Below are 17,454 nucleotides of genomic sequence, written 5' to 3' on the forward strand. Positions count from 1 at the left end.
CATGCATTGTTAAAGCCAGTGATTGTTCTTTTAGCTAAATTCTAGCGCAGAGGCTTTCCACAAAAAAAGTAGGTTCATAATGATGATGATGATAGCTAAGGGGGGTACTCTTTTCCAGCTCTAAAATCCTATAATCTGCTAAATTCACTCCTTGGTATAGGGTTCTTAAGTGAATCTTTAGGAAAAAAAAAAGGGTTGGGTTTTTTTGTTAACTGTATTTCAGTATAATTGGTTTCTTTCGTCATCCTACGTATTTTATTTTAGGAATTTAAAAACATAATTCTGAAAAAAAAATCCACAGGCTTCACCAGATGACCAAAGATACTTAAGGCACAAAAAAGAAAAAAAAAAAGGCTAAGCACCCCTGGGAAGCGCTTGGTCCATCCCCCAGCGCCTACGAGGGAAAGCACCGCCCCTAGAACTTCACTTTGGTTTCTCCCGGCGAGCCTTCCCCACCCGCGAAGCTGCTTTTTTTTTTTTTAGCGTCCTCCGTTGCCACGGCCGCAACACGTGGCCTGCCGGGAGGGATTCCGGAAAGGGGTGTAAGTTTTAAGCGACTTCCGCTTGGGCACTTCCTGGAGAGAGCGAAAGCTAGTAGTGGTTAGCGACCTATTAGCCTGGGTGAGTTGGGCGGCGTTTCGGGATCTGCAGCGGCCCGTGCCCTGAGCACGTTGGAAGTGAGTAACTGCCGCCTTTCCGGGCTTCGGGAGGCGCGGTCGGGACCGAGTGTTTTCACTTGTTTTCTCCCCTTTTGGAGGGTGAGGGGTGGTCTGGAAGCGTAGCGCAGTGAGAAGAGCCAGGCGCTGTTGTCTGGGACAGCTGGGGTCCAGTCCCAGCCCTGTTACTCCCACTCCTTGTGACCTAGGCATAAGGCACTCTGACTTCTTTGGCTTAAATCTCATTGATCCGTACAATTCCGAGCAGGCAGGCTTAATATCATGTAGTCCAACCCCAGAGGTTAAAAGTGCTAGCCCAATGCTTGTCCTCATTTATGGGGAAGTCAGCATTTGTGTTACTAGTAATAATTATAATAGCTAACCTTTAAAGAGCATCGGCTATGTGTCAGGTAGGGTTTAAGAGCTTTGCAATTATTATCTCATTTAGTGGTAGTAGTGGTCAACTTTGTATATTTATTTTTATTTTATATGTATATAGTCCCTACTTTGTACTAGACACTGTGCTGTTCACATTTCGTTTATCTTATTTTTTCTATTATTATCCCCATTTTACAGATGAGGAAACTGAGGCAAACATAAGAGACTTGCCCAGGGTCACAAAGTTATTAAACATCTGAGGCCTGATTTGAACTCAAATCTTCCCCAATCCAGACTCAATGCTTTTATCTACTCTGCTACATAAGTGTGTAACCTCTTGTCCTCCTGAAGAGGTTACGCATAAAGAGGGTAAGGTTTGCTCTGGAGACTTGTTTGGGGAGGATCTTCATGAGAAATCAAATGAGGTCAATGAGTTGATTAAGGGTGGGAAGTTGGGGGAGGCTACCTGGAGACCACAGACTATAGGCCGGTCTAGGGTGGATTGATATTTTGGTAGGCTCTGGAGTGGGTTGGGCCCAGCCACAATGTAAGGCTTAGGGCCTCATGCAAATGCCCCATCAAATTTAATTATAATTATTGCTAGTAACTTAAATATTACTTCCCCATGAATGAGGACAAGCTTTGGGCTAGCACTTTTAACCTCTGGGGTTGGACTACAGGACATTTAAAGTGCCTGCCTGCTCTGATGATTTAATCAGGCTTCAAGGGGAGTTCCCAGAGCCTGTACCTCAAGGACTCAAGGGAGCCCATACCTCATCACTCCCAGTTCATCAGATTCATGAGCTTGTCTGCACCTTCACCCCACCTCAGTCCTACACAGGTCTAATCATTGTTAAAGACATAGAGTGGCAAGACATTAGGGGTCATATCTGTCCTCATTTTACAGATGATGAAATTGAGGTCCAGAGATGTTAAGTGACTTTTCAGAATGGCAAATGGTGAAGGTGGGTTCCTTTTACCCTGGAATTCCTTGTCTCTTGAATAGTCACACTTTTAAATCCCTAGCCTAGAATATCCTCACTGCCCAAATGCTCCATTCCTACTGTCAACCTTTAGAAAGAGTTTGGTTAAAGGAAACAAACAAGGACCAACCCAGGTCCTCTGACTCAAAATCCAGCATACAGTCATGTCACAATAGCTTTTGCTTTCATTATCCAAGACTATGAAATTCCTTTCTCTGATCAAAATCTCCTCTCCTTCAATCTCTCCGCTCACTCCTTAAGCCTAGTGTCCATCTTCACCATGAACTCTGGTGCTAAAACCCCTCCATGTTCTCTCAGTTCATTATCCCGCCTCTGACTTCACTTCCTTTCTTTCCTAGTCTAGTCTACTGTTTGACCAGTTCAATAATAAACTATCATTTATCCTGGAATTCCTTGTCTGTTGAATAGTCACACTTTCAAACCCCTAGCCTAGAATATCCTCACTACCCAAATGCTCCATTCCTACTGTCGACCTTTAGAAAGAGTTTGGTTAAAGGAAACAAACAAATAGTAATATAAAAATTACATTATTTATTCATTATTCATTAATTATTATTCCCTTAAGGCTAACAGTACTTGCACTAGGAGTGCAGGACAAAAGTCCTGACTCACAGAGAAATCATAAGACTTTTTATACATTTTTAGAGCCATCCCAATTCAGGATGACCATGTCACAAAACTTTATGACTTCTATTTGTTACCATCTATATGTGAAACAGAGTTCCTTGGTTGTAAATGCAAATTGACAATGACCAGAGAAGGGCCTATTTACATTTTATAGTCTCAGGATGTCTGTTTTGCTATCATGTGGAGTGAGTCCCAAGATAAGGGAAATCTCACCTCTGGTCTTTGAAATTGCTAACACAAGGAAAGGCATTTTTAAATCAACCAAAGCAGTTTGTTTGATTAATTCAGACTTTGGCCAAAATATGATATTTAAATGATTATCACTACTAACAAGCTGACTGAATTTACTACAAATTTGTGATTACTAAAGCCAGTAGGTCCTCACTGACTGCTAGTCTTTTTATTCTTATCTTGTTGACTCAGTTTCACACTCTACACAGCAGTTACTCCAAACTTCTTTTCTCAAAATTGCTAGTTCCACAGGCCTTTCCTACTTTATTGAAAATGTAGCTCATCTGCTCGAACTCTCACCTTGACATATATCAGGATTCCCAGCAACCCCAAACCATCATTTTTCGATTTCCTTCTCCATCAGATTAAAGCAACCAGAGGTTAAGTCACTTGCCCAGTGTCTCAAGTTGGATTTGAATTCAGGTCTTCCAGAGTCCAGGCCCAGCACTCCATCTATTGAGCCACCTAACTGCCTAGCAAGCCTCGAAATACAGCCCAAGTGCCACTTCCTACAAGTAGTCTTTCCTCCTCTCTCCAGTTGTTAGCATGCTCCTCTAGAAATTACTTTTTATTACTTCGTATTTTCTAATCTTTGAACATTGTATTCTCTTTTTACCCCACCCCCAATAGAGTAAGGTCTTTGAGGGCTGCTTTTGTCTTTGTTTTCCTAGCATCTGAAACCTCTCCTTGTTTTTTAATAAATGCTAGTTGTGAATTGCCTTTTGTCTCTCGGCTAGAAAGCCTGCAATCTGAGTTTAACTCTTTGGTGTCCTCTGACTCTAAATCTTTTTACACTTTCTACCCAGGGCTTTTCCAGCTCCGGAAAAACTTAAGTAGTTCTTTCTGAATAAATGGCTAACAAAGGATGATTTAATGAATGGTTCCCATAAAATAACCATAAGAAAAAAAAGCCTCTTTAAATGACTATAGTGGAGATTATCCTCAATTGGGTGAAACTGAGAAAGTTGCTAGAAGTTGTAGTGTGAATCTTATTAACCAAAGCTGTTTTCATTTTCATTTAGTGCCTCCCCTGCCCCCCCACACACACACACACTTCAGTCTGTTGTCCAGGCCTTTCTATTTAATCTTAGTACCTCCCAAATATGCCGCCTTATCTCTTCTGACTTTGCCATCACTCTGCTATGGGTCCCCATCATCACCTCAGTGCTTGGACTGCTGTAATAACCTACTGGTGGGTCTGCCTGCCATAAGTCTCCCAACTCCAATCTGTCCTCACTTCTACTTCCGCTCTCCTGAATCAAAAGCTTTCAGACCTTCATAATTTAGCCCTCCCCTCCCCCACTCAAGTCTTCTTATATCTTATTCCCTGCCACAAACTCTGAGCCAGAGACTTTGGCTTCCTTAACTGTTGCTCAAACAAAACCTTCTGTTTCATTCCTCGTTCCCCACCAAGCCCTCTGCTTCCCAATCCTAGAATGTTCTCCTTCCTCATCTCCACCTCCTACCTTCTCTGGCTTCCTTCAAGTTACACCTAAAATACCACTTTCTAAAATTCAACATATATAGGGACATTTAGAGACAAAGGGTCTGTGGGTGGGTAATTTGAATTCCATTTTCCTATGTCGACCCTTTTCCAACCCTTCTTGATTCTAGTGTTTTCTCTCTGTGACTTATTTCCTAATTATGCTGTATATAGGTCATTTGTACATATTTGTTTGCTTAGTGTCTTCCCCATTACACATTGAGCTTCTTGAAGGCAGAACTGTCTTTTGCCTCTTTTTCCATCCCTAACACTTAGCACAATACCTGGCACAGAATGAGCACTTCATAAATGCTTATTGAAATGGGCTGCTTTGAGACATAGTAAGTTCCCCAGTCACAGGGAAAAATCAAAGTAAAGGTTGGTAACCACTTGTTGAATTTGAGATTCCTGTATCAGATTGGGTTTTGTAGGAAATGGTCTTTGAGATTCTTTACAACTTTGCATTTTTCTTATTCTGTGATTTTAATGGGCTTTCTCCCTTTTGCAGATGAGGCAGATATAGGCAGAGTTAAGTCTGATAACCCAGAAGTCACTTGTCCAGAAGCACACCAACATGTGGAAGGAATAGAGACCAAGGTTCCCCTTAATCATTCTCATCACTAGATGTGCCCAAGGTCACCAATGTTAGGAAGCTGTAAGTATGAAAAGCCCTTTCTCATAAATAATTGGATATTTTCGGGGCAGCTAGGTGGTGCAGTGAATAGAGCACCAGCTCTCGAGTCAGGAGGACCAGAGTTCAAATCTGGCCTCTGACACTTAAAACTTACCGTGTTTCCCCCGATAATAAGACCTATCCCAAAAATAAGCCCTCCTCTTACTGTGTAAGATTCCTCTAAAATAAGCCCTATTGAGATTGCTACTGTAGTGAAGGTGATCCCCTGCGCTACACTCTACATTACGGTACCCTCTGTATGCACCATCCCCCCCCCTGAAACGCACGCCGCGCTCCGAGCTGCATCCAATCAGAGCTGCAGCAGTGAGCGCATCATCCTGTTCTTCCCCAGTGATTTGCTTATTGAATAAAGGTACATTTTTTTGTTCACATGTACCTGTTTATTAAAATTGCTGTCAATGTTCATTAAAATAAGCCCTCCCCTGAAAATAAGCCCTCTGGTGTTTTTCTGTCCAAAAAAATTAATGACAGTGTCTTATTATCGGGGAAACACGGTACTAGCCCTATGACCTTGGGCAAGTCACTTAACCCCAATTGCCCTGCCTTCCCTCTCCAAAAAAGCAATAAATATATTTTTTTGCCTTTTTAGCATTTAAACACTGAAAACATAATCTGCAATTGCCATTGTTATTAATCGCAACTCAGAATGACCAGTCAGTAAACCTTCAGGAGCAGTTTAGTAGGCATAGCAATGGGCTTTGAGTCAGAAAAATTTGGTTTAATCCTCTCTCTTACACACTAGCTCTGTGACTATAGGCAGGTCCTTTTAAGTTGTTTAGGCCTACTATCTCTAAAATGAGACAACTGGACTCAGTAAATTAATATTCTCTTCCAGGGGCCACTAGGTGGCACAGTGAATAGAGGAGCACCAGCTCTGGAGTCAGGAGGAACTGAGTTCAAATGCAGCCTCAGACACTTAACACTTGCTAGCTTTCTGACCTTGGGCAAATTACTTAACCCCAATTGCCCTGCCTTCCCCCTGCCAAAAAAAAAAAAAATCCCTTCCAGCTCTGAATTCATGATCTTATACCTATTTTTTTTCCACTTGGGTACTCCCCTCCCCCACCCCCCATGCAGCTTTTAGCCCCTTTGTACTTTAAGCAATGGTTTTCTATTAGATGCTGTGACCAAAAATATTAATCACCCTGCTGCCACCTGATGATCCTTCCTGAACTTACATACCACGGGTTATGGGGCTGTCACTGGCTCTTAAAGCCTTTTAAGCTTCCATCTACTAGAGATCGAATTTCACTACCAAACCCAGGGTCCCCTCTGCACTCATAAGGTGCCACAACAGCTCTTTTGTAGAATTATTTGCCGTGTCTATGATAAATTAGATCTTTTACAGAATATGTGTTATATCTGAAAATGAGATGCAGTAAGACCATTAGAAATTATTTTTCAAAGGAGTATGGAGAATGGGCTAGGATATAAAAGACGTTTTCTCATTTTATGTGGAGAATATCAGTATTTAAACTTCAAAATATTGAAAATCACTCCAAGTTAAATGCATTAAACCCTTACTGTAAGGTCCTTTGTTATAAAATTGGGCATCACATGGGATGGGCCCTTGTTGCATATATGAACACAACATAACCCTCCAACCCTTGACTCTGTAAAGAAGGAGTGTAAACTAATAGGAAACTTGATGGCTCTGTGAACTGTCTTCTATTGGATTTTCAGTTGCCAGGATGTCTTGTGACAATGGAGAGTAAGGATTATATTGACGTAAATCTTAAATACATAATAAGTGTATTAAGCCCTGATTCTGGAGTCATGTCACAATGAAGTCTTGTTTTATTGTCACCATTTCTTCATGTCATGATAAATGAATATACTTTGCAAAAACAAAATCTCTTCATTTATGCTAGCTTACTTCATAAAAATATTTCATTGCAGAAACAAAATGGATGGAGAATCTGGGAGATATCAAATTAATGCTCCAGATTTTGTGAAGAAAAAACACAGAGAAAAGTCTGTAACCGAGGGAAAGGATAGAGAATTTAGCAGGGAAGATCTCAATGATTCTCTCCTACTTTTTGATGAACATTCTCAAAGAACTACAGATCAAGCATATTCCCAGTCCTCCAGTTCTACTTGTATCAGATCAGAAATCTGCAATGATAATGAAATCCTAAAGGATGTCACTATAGCCAAAAAAAGAAAAAAGAAAAATGTAGTCACCTGTGATATGCAGGAGGAGATCGGGGTAATATGTGTCCTTGTGAATAAAGAAAATATCGAAAGTGTGGAAAGGGAGAAGTTTAGAAAAGATGTTGATATTGTTTACATAGATAATAAAAAAGGGCAAGAATTTCCAAAATCAAATGAAAAAGATAAGCTGTATTCAATGTCTGAAGCTGATAAAAATGAGTTAGAAGATCCAGATCACAAACTTAAGGATAAACTCCATAAAGTCAGTGATAGGAAGGGAAATTTCAATGATACACAGAAAACCTCTCATGAGAGCTTCTATGCCCAAGAGCAAAAATCTACCTTTTGTTCAGAAAGAGAAGGTGAGATTGGGGAACCACTAGTATCTACTGATACAATGAGATTGTCAAAGTCTAAGAACAAAAGCAAAAGGTCTTTAAATAAAAAGCATATGAAATCTAAGGATATTTCCATGGCTGATGAAAGCCTTGTGTCCATGCACACCAATGGGACACAAGTGGTTGATGAAGTTAGTACATTAGAGGATGATAGGACCCTTGAAGAAGACAGGGTAAAATCTGTCAGGAAAAAGAAAAAAAAGGAAAAGGCCTCGAATGAAAATAATCAAGTATCTGCTTATGAGTTTTCAGTGCCCAGTGTGAGCTCTGTAGATGAACAAATGAAAGCAGGTGATAGTGTTAGTAATGTGGAGACTCTCGAGGGTGATAGCGCCCTTAGTGAAAGCAATACAAAATTAGTCAGAAAAAAGAAAAAGAAGCAAAAGACTTCATCTAAAAATGATCAAGCACTTGCTGACAATTTTTCAGTGCCTGAGATGAGCTATGTGGATATGCCTTCTGACCAAGTAGTTGGGGTAGCTAATAGCAGTGAGACTTTGGAGGGTGATGGCACCTTCAGTGAAAGTAATGTGGAATCTGTCAGGAAAAAGAAAAAAAAGAGAAAGACTTCAAATAAAAATGATACAGTGCCTATGGATGATTTTTCAGTGCCTGATGTGAACTCTCTGGATGTACCATCCAATATTGTTAATAACATGAAGATTATAGAGGGTGATAGCATCTTCAGTGAAAGCAATGTGGAATCCATAAGAAAAAAGAAAAAGAAGCAAAAGACTTCATCTAAAAATGATCGATCAACTGCTAACAGTTTTTCAGTGCTTGAGATGAGTTCTGTGGATGTGCCTCCCAACAAAATCAAAGTGATTAGTGCAGCTAATTGTAGCGTTGAGACTCTGGAAGATGCTAGCACCTTTGTGGAATCTGTCAGGGGAAGGAAAAGAAAGAGAAAGATTTCACATCAAAATAAGCAGGCACCTGCTGATTTTTCAGTGCCTTGTACAAGCTCCATGGATGTGCCATCTGACCAGATGGAAAAAAATGGTGTTCACATTGAAATTTTGGAGGATGATAGAAGCACCTTTAATGAAAGCAATGGGGACTCTATCAGAAAAAAGAAAAAGAAGCGAAAAACTTCCACTGAATATGATCAGGCACCTGCTGGTGACTTTTTAGTATCTGGTCCAAGCTCTGTAGATTGGCCTTCTGACCATATGAAAGTGTGTAATAACAATGAGACTCTGAAGAGTGAGGATGCCCTTATTGAAAGTGTTGGGAAATCTATCAGAACAAAGAAAAAAAAGCAAAAAACTTCATTTAAAAACGATCAGGTGCTTGCTGGTAACTTTTCCATACCATGTACAAACTCTGTGGAGAGGTCTTCTAAACAAGAACAAATGAAAACAGGTGATAGTGTTAACAATGAGACTGTGGAGGGGGCTATCACCCTTAGTGAAGGCAATATGGACTCTATAAGGAAGAAGAAAAAGAAGAAGAAGCAGCAAAAGACCTCAGTGAAAAATGAGCTGGGACCTGCTGATGACTTTTTAGTACCTGGTCCAAGCTCTGTGGATAGGTCTTCTAACTATGTGAGAAAAAATAAGATTAATGACACTGAGGTCCTGGAAAGTGATAGAACCCTTGTTGAAAGCAATGGGGAATTTGTCCGGAAAAAGAAAAAGAAGGGAAAGACTTCAACTAAGGGACAGGGAATTGGTGATGACTTTTCAGCTCCTGACGTGAGCTCTGTGGCTAGCCCTTCTGACCTTAAGAAAATGGGAAATATGTTTAACACTGAGACTGTGGAAGCTGAGAGCACCCTTAACAATGGGGAGTCTGTCAGGAAAAAGAAAAGAAAGCAAAAGCAATCACCTAAAAATGAGCAGGCCCTTACTGAAGACTTTTCAGTACCTGGTCCAAGCTCTGCGGATGGGCCTTCTGACCATGTGAAAACAGGTCGTGATGTTAACAACACTGACACCTTGGATGGTGAAAGTGTTCTTTATGAAAACAGTGTGGAGTCTGGAAGGAAAAAGAAAAGAAAGAGAAAAGCTTCAACTAGAAAGGATCAAGAACCTGTGGATGACTTTTCAGTTCCTGGTACAAGTTCTATGGGTACATCCTCTGGCCAAAAAGAAACAGTCAATAGAACTGATAACATGAAGAATTCAGAGAGTGGTAACACTCTTAATAAGAGAGTGAAAGACACCAGGAGAAAGAAGAAAAAAGTATCTCACTCAGAAAAAACAAGTATAGAAACTGAGGAAAGGTAATATTGGGATCTTAAGCTTTGGCATCATCTCATATGTGTTACACCTCTTAATCATTACTTCAGAATCTTCCTTTAAGTCAAGGTTGCTTTAAGTGCTAAATGATTCTCTTTGTACAGTTGTTTGGTCATTTCAGTTGTTTCTGACTCTTGATGACCCTACTTTTGGGTTTTCTTGGCCAGAAACCACTGGTATAGTTTGCCATTTCCTTCTCATTTGAGTAGGCAAATCTGAACAGTGTTTGGAATGCTAGAGTCGGTAAAATTGAATTTTCCTATCAAATAGACAAAATTGTAAGATAGAATTTTTATTTGTGATTACATCCAACTTTGTGTAATTTGATTGGTTCATTGGCAGACAATGACACTTTTAAAAATTCTTTTATTTTTGACTATTTACCTCTGATTCCTTAGAACTCAAGATAATTTTCTTCCAAATCTCACCCAGCTACTATGTTTATAAAGTTCTGATGGTTTGAAATGATTATGTAGAAGAGTTCATTTAGAAAAATAACCACTCAGGATTTCTTCCCTCACTATACACGTTATAGGCTCAGCTAGCTATTTATCAGTGTATGGAGGAACACCTTCAGATTCCACAGTGACCTGGGCACAAAACTCCTCAGGGACAAGCCACTACTTACTGTAGGTTCTTATATTTCTACATTCCTGCTTCTGTATGCCTTCTTTAGAATTAATGAATTTATTCCCTCCAAACAAGAAAAGAAGTGAACCTCTTTAAAGTATACCTTTAATGTCTGCTAGCTACAATAAATACTTGTTGATAAAACGGAAAAGTTCATTTCATAGCACCATTGATCTACCTGAAGTGAGGAAACTACATTTTAAGCAAGTGGTTAAAAAATAGTTAAATAGATGGTGTTATTGCAGATTCACACCTTTTCTGTTTCTTAGGTTAGTATCTATAGATGAGGAAAGAAGGAACTTGGAAGAAGCTGACACTTCAGATTTGGAAAATTTGTCTGAGGAGTTGATAGATCTAGATGTTGACTTGGAGACTGCAGTAAAGAAACTCCAAGAATTTATTCCTAATGTGAAGGAAAGGGCAGCTGCAACAGTAAAGCAAATGTATAAGGATGACTTAAAACGGTTTCAGCAATTTAAGGAACAAGGTAAGTTTATTTTGTAAGAAAGTCAGAATTCCTTGGGCAAGTCATTTAACCCCAATTGTCCTCCAAAAAAAGGAAAGAATCAATACTGATGGAAAAAATTTAAACTAAGGCAATATGATAGACTATGCACTGAAAATCAGCAAACTCTGGATTTGCCAGTTTATGAAAGAAAGAGAATGCAGAGATTAAGAACACCTAAAATGTCACCTTGTCTTATCCTTTATTTTTACCTTGCATACTGCCTTACATATAGTAAAAGTTCTGGTGTGGATTTGGCATATCCAGAGCTTAGTCCATTTTTAGGCCAAAGCCTAAATTACATGGCTTAGCATAAGTTTTTATTTCCCATGTAACCACCTTCATAGTGTATATTTTTGCCTGTTTCATATATCTGGGAATTCGTTAGGGAAGAAGCAGAAGTCCTTAGATTGATCAAAGAAAGTGGTTAGAAGACTGGTTTGAAGAACTATTTTGGTTTTAATAAAAGGTATTTACATTTTGAAATTCCAGGTATGCCTATTAAATTTGGCAAATTTTCTGCAAAGGAAAATGAGCAACTAAGGAAAAATGTGGAAGATTTTTTATCATTGACTGGAATTGAGACTGCAGACAAATTGCTGCATACAGACAGATATCCAGAGGAGAAATCTGTTATCACAAACTTAAAAAGAAAGCACCAATTTAGATGCCACATTAGTAAGTTGAGTATTCTGATTTCTTGATTAACATTAAGCATTTCTTTAAACTCTATTTTTGCCAATATTTACTGTAGAGGATTTCTTAGCATATTAACATCCTGCAGCTCCCATAGCCCTTGCCATGACAAAATTTGATGTGTTGTTTATATTACATACTTATATGTACATATCCCTATACACATATAATATCTATAACACACTAGCTCATTGTCATCACTGTGGTTCTAAGGTCTGGTCCCTGGCTTTGCTGGTTCAGAAGCAAGGCTTTGTCAGTTTGCTTAATGATGGTCACTGTTTTGGTTACTATTTCACATTGACCAAAGTCACTTGAAATAATTGTATAAGCAGTACTTATAACCTTTCTATTTTCACAACAGGATGATCATTAAAGACCTGGTCAGGGCAGGCCAGCTGCTCCTGTTGTCAGTAATTTATTAAATTCTGTGCCTTGGCATCCTAGTAAAACCAGGATTTCTCTAAGCCATTCCCTCTTCTTCAATTTTAAGATTCTGCAGCTTTCATTTATTTACCCTGAGAAATAAAGTTCACAAATGGCCCTGACCTTATGATCAGAATAAAAAATTTTCTCACTAAGAAAACACACTTGAGAAACCAAATTAATATCAGCAGGTTTCTTAGTGAGTATAATTAGATTCAAAGTAAAGGGACTCAAATGGCCTCATGGGAGAACTTCCTTTAAATTACTTCCTTTAAAGATCTTTACCTGCCAGTTTAGCTGAACTGATTATGTGCTGACCACAGGAAAATATGGAAAATACTAAGAAATTTGTGATTTTGAATTGACCAGGCGAGTTGTACCATTGATTACTTTCTTTTCCCTCTTATTTTTCCCTCTTTAATCTCTTTTCCAAACTAAATTATAAGTGGTTGATTCTTATCATTTTTCTATATCCTTAACTCTTTTCTCATTGCAGAGATTAGTACTTTTTTCCCATTTCCATTCTTTAATTTCACTTGTAAATTTTTTAATGTCCATGGCACCCATACAAAGTTGTAGGACTCCTCTCTGAGGAAATGTTGGAATATATGCTATAAAAGAAAATCTGTCTTTAATTCAAGCAGGATAATTTGGGAACTTTTAGGGTAAAAAGGGATGAAAAAGTGAACTACTATGGAATTGTTCAGGTCATTCAACAATTCAGCAAACATTTATTAAATGCCTACTCTGTGTTGATACTACTTCTTGTTTGGGCACCTAGATATGACATAGATGTTTTACCTCTGATAAGGAGAAACATTGGTCAGATTGAGCCATGCAGAGCTTAACTAGCTTTGAAAATGATAGCTTATAAAAGTAGAGTCATTTTCTCAGATTGTGTTATAATCACCTAGCTCTCTTGAAAAACACTGGTTTAAGATGCTTTTATAGTTGTGGCTTGGTTTCATTCTTTTCATTTCCTGAAAATACATTTTCATCTTCTCTAGATAACTACCTTTGTTTCTGATTTTAGGTGAAGGTATTCCCCGGCCATGGAAATTAGTCTATTATAGAGCAAAAAAAATGTTTGATATCAACAATTATAAAGGCAGGTAAGAAAAATAGCTATTAGATTGAGAAAATATTAATAGCCTCAGTGGTGATACTTTTCTAAAAGTCTACTTCCAGAAGTAGAAAAATATTTCCACAAGTATTTGTGCATAAAAGTAAAAAAAAATATCATTTTTTATTTTCACATGAGATATAAAATATTAAGTTTTTTAAAGTTTTATTAATATGTAGTACTCTTTGAATATGGAGATATAATAATACTATTTTATTTTCTGCACACTAGGATAAAATAAATACACAACATTTTAATATTGTTAGTGGAATTCCTTCTTTGCCCCTATTAAAGATTCTTTCTAATTATGATTAATACAAAGAATGCTTTTCAGTAATACTAACCTTTTTTTTTTTTTTTTGCTTTTTAGAGGGCAATTGGGGTTAAGTGACTTGCCCAAAGTCACACAGCTATTTAAGTGCATCAAGCATCTGAGGCTGGATTTGAACTCAGGTCCTCCTGACTCCAGGGCCTGTGCTCTATTCACTATATCACCTAGCCACCCCATTAATACTAACTTTTGAGCACATTAATTTCTTCAGGTGGTTTATTTATGGCTAAAAAATTTTAAGGATGGATTTTAGGATGAAATAATTTGTCTTAAGAAATAATCCAAAAGTTCTAAAAGTGAAAAATCCACCTTTCATCTCATAATCTCATTAATAACAGTAGAAAGAACACTAGATTTGAAATCAAAAGACTTGAGTTTGCCCCTATGATCTTGGACAAGTCCATTTCTGGCCCTGAGTTTTTTACTCTGTAAATTAAGGGTTTAACTAGGTGATCTCGAAGGTCATTTGGGACTCGATAGCTTGTGAAACTATAAAAGGCTTCCTAGTTTAGGATATTATTGTATTGCTGGGAAATAATTGTAATTACATTGAGAATGTTTTTCTTAGTTAATATGGTAGTATATAATGTAATGTTAATACAGTTATATGTCTATCATTGTAATTTTTGTGGTCATTTATAATAATGTAGTTAATATAATAATTATATTTTTCTTAGCATTGTATGATGTCTGGAGTATGGGAAAAACTGGTTCGTTTCAACTTTTACAGTTATCAGCTATATGACCACGAGTAAACAATCCTCTTAACTTTTCTTAGCCTAAATAACTAAGACTGTAAGTTAGGGTTAGTGGAGGAAGTTCCTACAAGGATGAAATCACAAGTTCTTGACTCACAGATATTGTAGTGGACATCTGAGAAACAGGACAGCAAAACCAATTATAATTTGATAGGAGTGTTTATTAACCAGCTGATGACTGCCTCCCCAATAGGGAAGACAGCACTGAGTCTTCTGAAAGGTATACTTTTATAGAGCTAGGTATTGCTAATCAACAAAACATGGTTCCAAGGGAGGGTACCATTTCTAGTAAAGTCTTGGGTACCTAACAAGAACAGACTTTTATCTGGGGTATGTTTCTAGCAACACATGTGAAAAGTTCCCTTACTATTATGGCCTATTCGGTGGTTTCCAGGAACCCTGGTAGGGGCCCCTTCTGGCAGGTTTTAGGGGGCTTTGGTGTATGATTTCTGATGGGCACTTCAATATAAAATATTAACTTTAACTGCGTGAAATTGTAGAATCTTAGTGTTCAAAGGAATTTTAGAGTTTATCTAATCCAACCTGATTTCACTTTATATTTGTTGAATAAAATTGAGGCTCCCAAAATCCTATCCAAGGTTACCCAGAGCTAGTCATTGATAGAATCGCAGCTAGAACCTAGATCTGTTTTACTTTCCATTAAACCATTCTGTAGTGGTAAGAAAATACTTTAGTCCATTGATTTAGATTTACAACCTGCTTAGACTGATTATTTCTTTTTCTTTAGATATACTAAAAAGGACACTCAGAAGTTAAAGAAGTACCAGTCCATACATGGAAATGATTGGAAAAAGATTGGTGAGATGGTGTCCCGCAGTAGTCTCTCTGTAGCACTGAAATTCTCTCAGATTAGCAATAGTAAGTAACGTGTACTTTTCTGCTTCAAAAATAAGCAAGATTGCTGAAACTGCATTTCTGAAATCTGAGCTGAACTCTAAAATTATTTTATTTGCTCTATTTAATTTTTGCAAGCATTCTTAAATATTGATTTACTTCATTTACTGGTGTAAACTTTATGGGAAATATTGGAAATCTATTTAATTGTGCCCTGTGAATCAGTTTGGACTTTTTTCTCCTCGTTACTGAGAAATAGTAACAGGATTGTTATGTGTAGAAATATCCTTTTCCTGTTGAAATCTGTTTAATTGAATAGCTAAATATTTGAAACTTGGCAGTAGGGATTACAAAAATTTGTTAGTGATTCTTTTGTCCTTGAGTATAGCAGAGGAGATTTTTGGCTGAGGGCTCAGGATCATTGTTTTGTTTTTATAAGCCAATGTTTGAGCTTTCATTTATGTTGGTAGGGAGCTTATTTAGGTGATAAGTTCCAGGAAAGTGATTTTTTTTTTTAAATTTTCCTCACATCAAAGGATTCCCTGATTTCTTCAGAAAGGGGGTTTCTCTTAACTTTATTGTCTTCAATTAAATAGCTACTTACATTGTATATTTATAATGAGGATTGAGAAACTATCGGGCAGGGTTCCTCCCCCCCCATAAAACAATACTGCTGTCATTGTGTACAGCTATTTTTGTATTCAGAACTTATTAACCCCAAAAGAGAGAATGATGTTAATAAACATAGTTTGATTTTCTTATGATATTATTGAAATGAGTGGACATTGCTGTTGCTGATGTCGAGTGAGGGGAAAATCATTAACTTTTTTAAAAAATTAAATTTCTGGCTTTAAAATCCTTCAAATTCCATACCATCACTGTATTTCCCGTGGTTATCTTCCGTTCTTTTTACGTGACTATACTTTTATCCTATAGCTCCTTAGGGATAAGGACTAGCTAGAGCTGTGGTTTTGTTTGTATGGGGAACTCCCAGGCCAGGAAACTCCCTCCACCAATTTAGGTCATCATCTTCTTAGAAAATTAGAAGGTTTCATAGATAGAGCACTGAGAGGAAAAGTGATTTGTGGAGGGTGTTAACTCCTAGACTCTAGGACCTAGGGTTGTGTTTTTGTTTAGTTGTGATTGTGAGTCTGTCAGACAAGGATTGGTCTGTGATTCTTGATTCTGCTATCCATGCAGGACCATCTTTGAAGCTTCTGTAGTGTTGTATTTATGTATAAGTGCATCAGTGTTCTCTTAGAGTTTAAGAGAGCTGCTTGGGACCCTGAAAAATCATATGACTTCCTCGGGATCACACAGCTAGTGTGTCAGTCAGGGAGCCTTTATTATGTAATGCCAAGTGTCATGTAGTAGCAAGCACTGCACTAAGCTCTAGGGAAGAAAGAAAAGCAGTCTGCTCTCGCGGAGTTCACGGTCTAATGGGGGAGGCAACATGAAAATAACTGCACACAAACAAAGTATATAAAGGATGAATTGGAGATAATCTATAAGGGAGGTCAGGCTTCCTGTTGAAGGTGAGATTTTACCTAGGAAGGAAACCAGTACATAGAGATAAAACAAAAAAGTATTTCAGGCATGGGGAAAGCCAGTGAAAATGTCTACAGTCTGGAGGTGAGCATGTGTCTGAGACAGGACAGATGCTTGAGTTCTTACTGACTTACTTGGGGTGATTCTGGGGCTAGCTCTCTCTCCCCTGAATCACATTGCCTCTTATCTTTTCATATGTCCATAGAGATAAATCATGGTCCTTGGAGTAAAGCGGAAACTCGAAGACTAATTAAAGCTGTTGAGGAAGTGATTCTAAAGAAGCTGTCACCAAAAGAGGTGGAGGACATAGATTCTCGGCTCCAAAAAGATAGTTCCCCAGAATCTTTATCAATTTTGCGGAAACAGCTCTATAAGGGCATATCATGGGTAGAAGTAGAAGCCAAAGTAGAGACAAGAAATTGGATGCAGTGTAAAAGTAAGTGGTAAGTTTTGAGATTTTTCTCATATTTCATCATCTTCATTTCCAAATAGAGAACTAGCCCTTCTCTCCTTTGTAACAAAGAATAAAAAATGAAAAAGTAGATTGGGGTGGCTAGGTGGCGAAGTGAATAGAGCACCAGCCCTGGAGTCAGGAGGACTTGAATTCAAATTGGGCCTCAGACACTTAACACTTAGTAGCCGTGTGACCTTGGGCAAGTCACTTAACCCCAATTGCCCTGCCTTCCCCCAGAAAGAAAGAAAGAAAGAAAAGGAAGG

The 17,454-nt window shown here is 38.2% G+C and overlaps 1 protein-coding gene across 6 annotated transcripts in view; it reads left to right on the forward strand.

The window, feature by feature from the left end:
- Window positions 1-523: 523 nt before the first annotated feature.
- TTF1 (transcription termination factor 1) overlaps window positions 524-17,454 on the forward strand; it is a 33,659-nt gene continuing 16,728 nt past the window's right edge. Inside the window, exons 1-10 of one of the 6 annotated variants that reach the window (XM_069069305.1) lie at window positions 524-677; window positions 1,233-1,403; window positions 1,942-1,999; window positions 4,888-5,034; window positions 6,973-9,852; window positions 10,768-10,985; window positions 11,496-11,681; window positions 13,156-13,234; window positions 15,083-15,213; window positions 16,943-17,180. In XM_069069305.1, the coding sequence (XP_068925406.1) occupies window positions 6,980-9,852; window positions 10,768-10,985; window positions 11,496-11,681; window positions 13,156-13,234; window positions 15,083-15,213; window positions 16,943-17,180 (3,725 nt within the window). In that variant the 5' untranslated portion in view covers window positions 524-677; window positions 1,233-1,403; window positions 1,942-1,999; window positions 4,888-5,034; window positions 6,973-6,979. The remainder of the gene's footprint in view (window positions 678-1,232; window positions 1,404-1,941; window positions 2,000-4,887; window positions 5,035-6,972; window positions 9,853-10,767; window positions 10,986-11,495; window positions 11,682-13,155; window positions 13,235-15,082; window positions 15,214-16,942; window positions 17,181-17,454) is intronic. The other 5 variants (XM_069069304.1, XM_069069306.1, XR_011164704.1 and 2 more) reach the window with 5 other exon arrangements.

This window comes from Petaurus breviceps, unplaced genomic scaffold (assembly GCF_028583685.1).
Source record: "Petaurus breviceps papuanus isolate PSGF00001 unplaced genomic scaffold, PetGlider_PUasm1.0 90779, whole genome shotgun sequence".
NCBI classification, from domain to species: Eukaryota; Metazoa; Chordata; class Mammalia; order Diprotodontia; family Petauridae; genus Petaurus; species Petaurus breviceps.